At 38.0% G+C, this 2,500-nt stretch overlaps 1 protein-coding gene across 3 annotated transcripts in view; it reads right to left on the reverse strand.

Annotated features, from left to right (window-relative positions):
- The window catches only part of LOC115220548 (plexin-A2), a 307,994-nt gene that overhangs the window by 101,191 nt on the left and 204,303 nt on the right, over window positions 1-2,500 (reverse strand). For all 3 annotated transcript variants that reach the window (XM_029790694.2, XM_036510169.1, XM_029790693.2), the window contains exons 8-9: window positions 1,724-1,880; window positions 250-346 (exon numbers count right to left, since the gene is read on the reverse strand). In XM_029790694.2, the coding sequence (XP_029646554.2) occupies window positions 250-346; window positions 1,724-1,880 (254 nt within the window). The remainder of the gene's footprint in view (window positions 1-249; window positions 347-1,723; window positions 1,881-2,500) is intronic.

Raw genomic sequence — 2,500 nt, forward strand, 5'->3', positions numbered from 1 at the left:
AAGATAATTAAGTGAATGGGTTTGTTTATCCAGCCACATTCTTAGAATTCAATAGAATCTTTTAATTCCTACCAGGCCTTCGCATAATTGCAGTTAGGTTGTCTGTGATTTCCAAACAAATTTGTTTTCTATTTTTAATGCCAGAATATGAAAAAAAAAAAAAAAAAAAAGACAGCAACAAAAGGTGTTGACAGCACCAATTAACCAACTAACTAATGAATGAATAATGAAAGAATTAACCGTACTTACCATTTAAAAGCACTACAGTCATAGAAAGTGAAGTTCTTCCGTACAAACATTTTAGCGGTTTCACTAGAGTGTAGTGCCAGAGTAACTGTTAATGAAGCTGAAAATTACAAATAATTCATTAGTAATTAATATACATTTGAATATATAAGTTTACATATAGCAAAAAGGGAAAACAAAACAAAACAACAACAAAAAAAAAAAAACTGTTACATTTCTCTCTCTTTCTCTCTTCATGCATCATTGATTTGATTGTAGACTTCAGTGCCAAAGTTTAAAGATTCATGATTGTTCTTGGGAAAGAAGCCACTGTGCTTTCCTGATGCCTTTGGCCAGTCAATTTATTTACAGCTTACTCTGTCTGTCTCCTGCTCTTTTGAGCATACCCATGAGGTACGGGGGGGGGGGATCCTAATTTAACCTTTGAGCAGGGGTACTGCTTCACAAGACATCAGGGTATGCTCACACATTGATGGGCCTGTGTAATGCACATCTAAAGACCAGCCTGCTTCTGAGCCCTTTAATACCTTAGCCACAAGGCCATCTGTTATCTGATCCATAACTGAAACCCTTGATGGTTACTACTACTTCAGGCCAGGGCAGTCCTAGGGGCAGCAGTGACTAAGGGCTCACTGGGGGACTATTTACTAAGGAGGAATATCTACTGAAGAGGACTGTTTACTAAGAGGAACTATTTACTAAGGGGTAACTATTTACTCTCTTAAAACTCTTTAGCTCCCAGACTGAAGCATCACAACTGGTAGGAGTTTTATGTCTTACCAAGGACATAAAAATATATTGCGATGGTGGTGGAGAATTAACCCTTTAGCATTCACACCGGTCAAATCTGGCCAATATATTTAACCTATTTTATGTTGAAACTGGCTGTGTCTAGCCTCTCACCTCAACCTTACAATATAATTCTGAAACTGAGCAATCTCATCATCGAAATCTCAAAGCTATAAGATAATGCTAGATTAATTCAAAACAATATATATTTCTTTACTACCCACAAGGGGCTAAACACAGAGAGGACAAACAAGGACAGACAAATGGATTAAGTCGATTATATCGACCCCAGTGCGTAACTGGTACTTATTTAATCGACCTCGAAAGGATGAAAGGCAAAGTCAACCTTGGCGGAATTTGAACTCAGAACGTAGCAGCAGACGAAATGCCTATTTCTTTACTACCCACAAGGGGCTAAACAGAGAGAGGACAAACAAGGACAGACAAATGGATTAAGTCGATTATCAACCCCAGTGCGTAACTGGTACTCATTTAATCGACCTCGGCGGAATCTGAACTCACAACGTAACGGCAGATGAAATACCACAAAGCATTTCGCCCTGTGTGCTAACGTTTCTGCCAGCTGGCTGCCTTTAATTCAAAACAATATAAATAATCAAACATTACACTTGACAGAATAACCTGAATAATAAAGGATTAAAGAATAGCGTAAAGGAATAATACTTACAAGTTTCTCCTAAAGTGTAACCTCCTTTAATAATATTTGGGGTTTCACAATGCACATATCTTCTGTGTATACTTGCCGGGGTTGTGGTATTTAATTGTATGAATACACAGTGGTATGTGCTTTCATTTGGTAACTGTGTACTCATTTCCAAAATTAACTGCAAAAAAAACAATTAAAAAATGTAAAAAAAAACATTAAAACCCAAAATATATCAAATAAGAAAGTGAACCTACCACCACCCACAAAGTATAGATAAAGTAAGAAAATGAAAACAAAAACCTCAAAAAACAAATCACATCAACTCCAGTACATAACTGGTACTTTATTTTTATGGCTTCTGTCAGGGTGAAAGGTAAAGCTCACCTTAAAGTACAAAAAAAAAAGTTACCTTCTCAAGCCATGAAAACTCATAAGGGCCAGTTTCCTGGTTTCCATGGCGCATATATTCTCCAATTGGATGGGACTAGGGTCCTTCACAGGATGACACATTTTTACCAACCGAGCAGACTGGAGCAACGGGAAATGAAGTGTTTTGTTCAACAACACAACATGTCACCCAGTCCAGGAATTGAAACCTCAATCTTACGATCATCAGTCCAACACCTCTAACCACTAAGTCACATGCCGCCTTTGTAGGATTTGAGCCTTTTTTCACCTGAGTCCTTTAATACCTTAGCCACAAGGTCATCTGTTATCTGGTCCATAACTGAAACCCTTGATAGTTACTACTACTTCAGGCCAGGGCAGTCCTAGGGGCAGCAGTGACTAAAGGCTCAT

The sequence above is a fragment of the Octopus sinensis genome, linkage group LG16, assembly GCF_006345805.1.
Source record: "Octopus sinensis linkage group LG16, ASM634580v1, whole genome shotgun sequence".
NCBI lineage: Eukaryota > Metazoa > Mollusca > Cephalopoda > Octopoda > Octopodidae > Octopus > Octopus sinensis.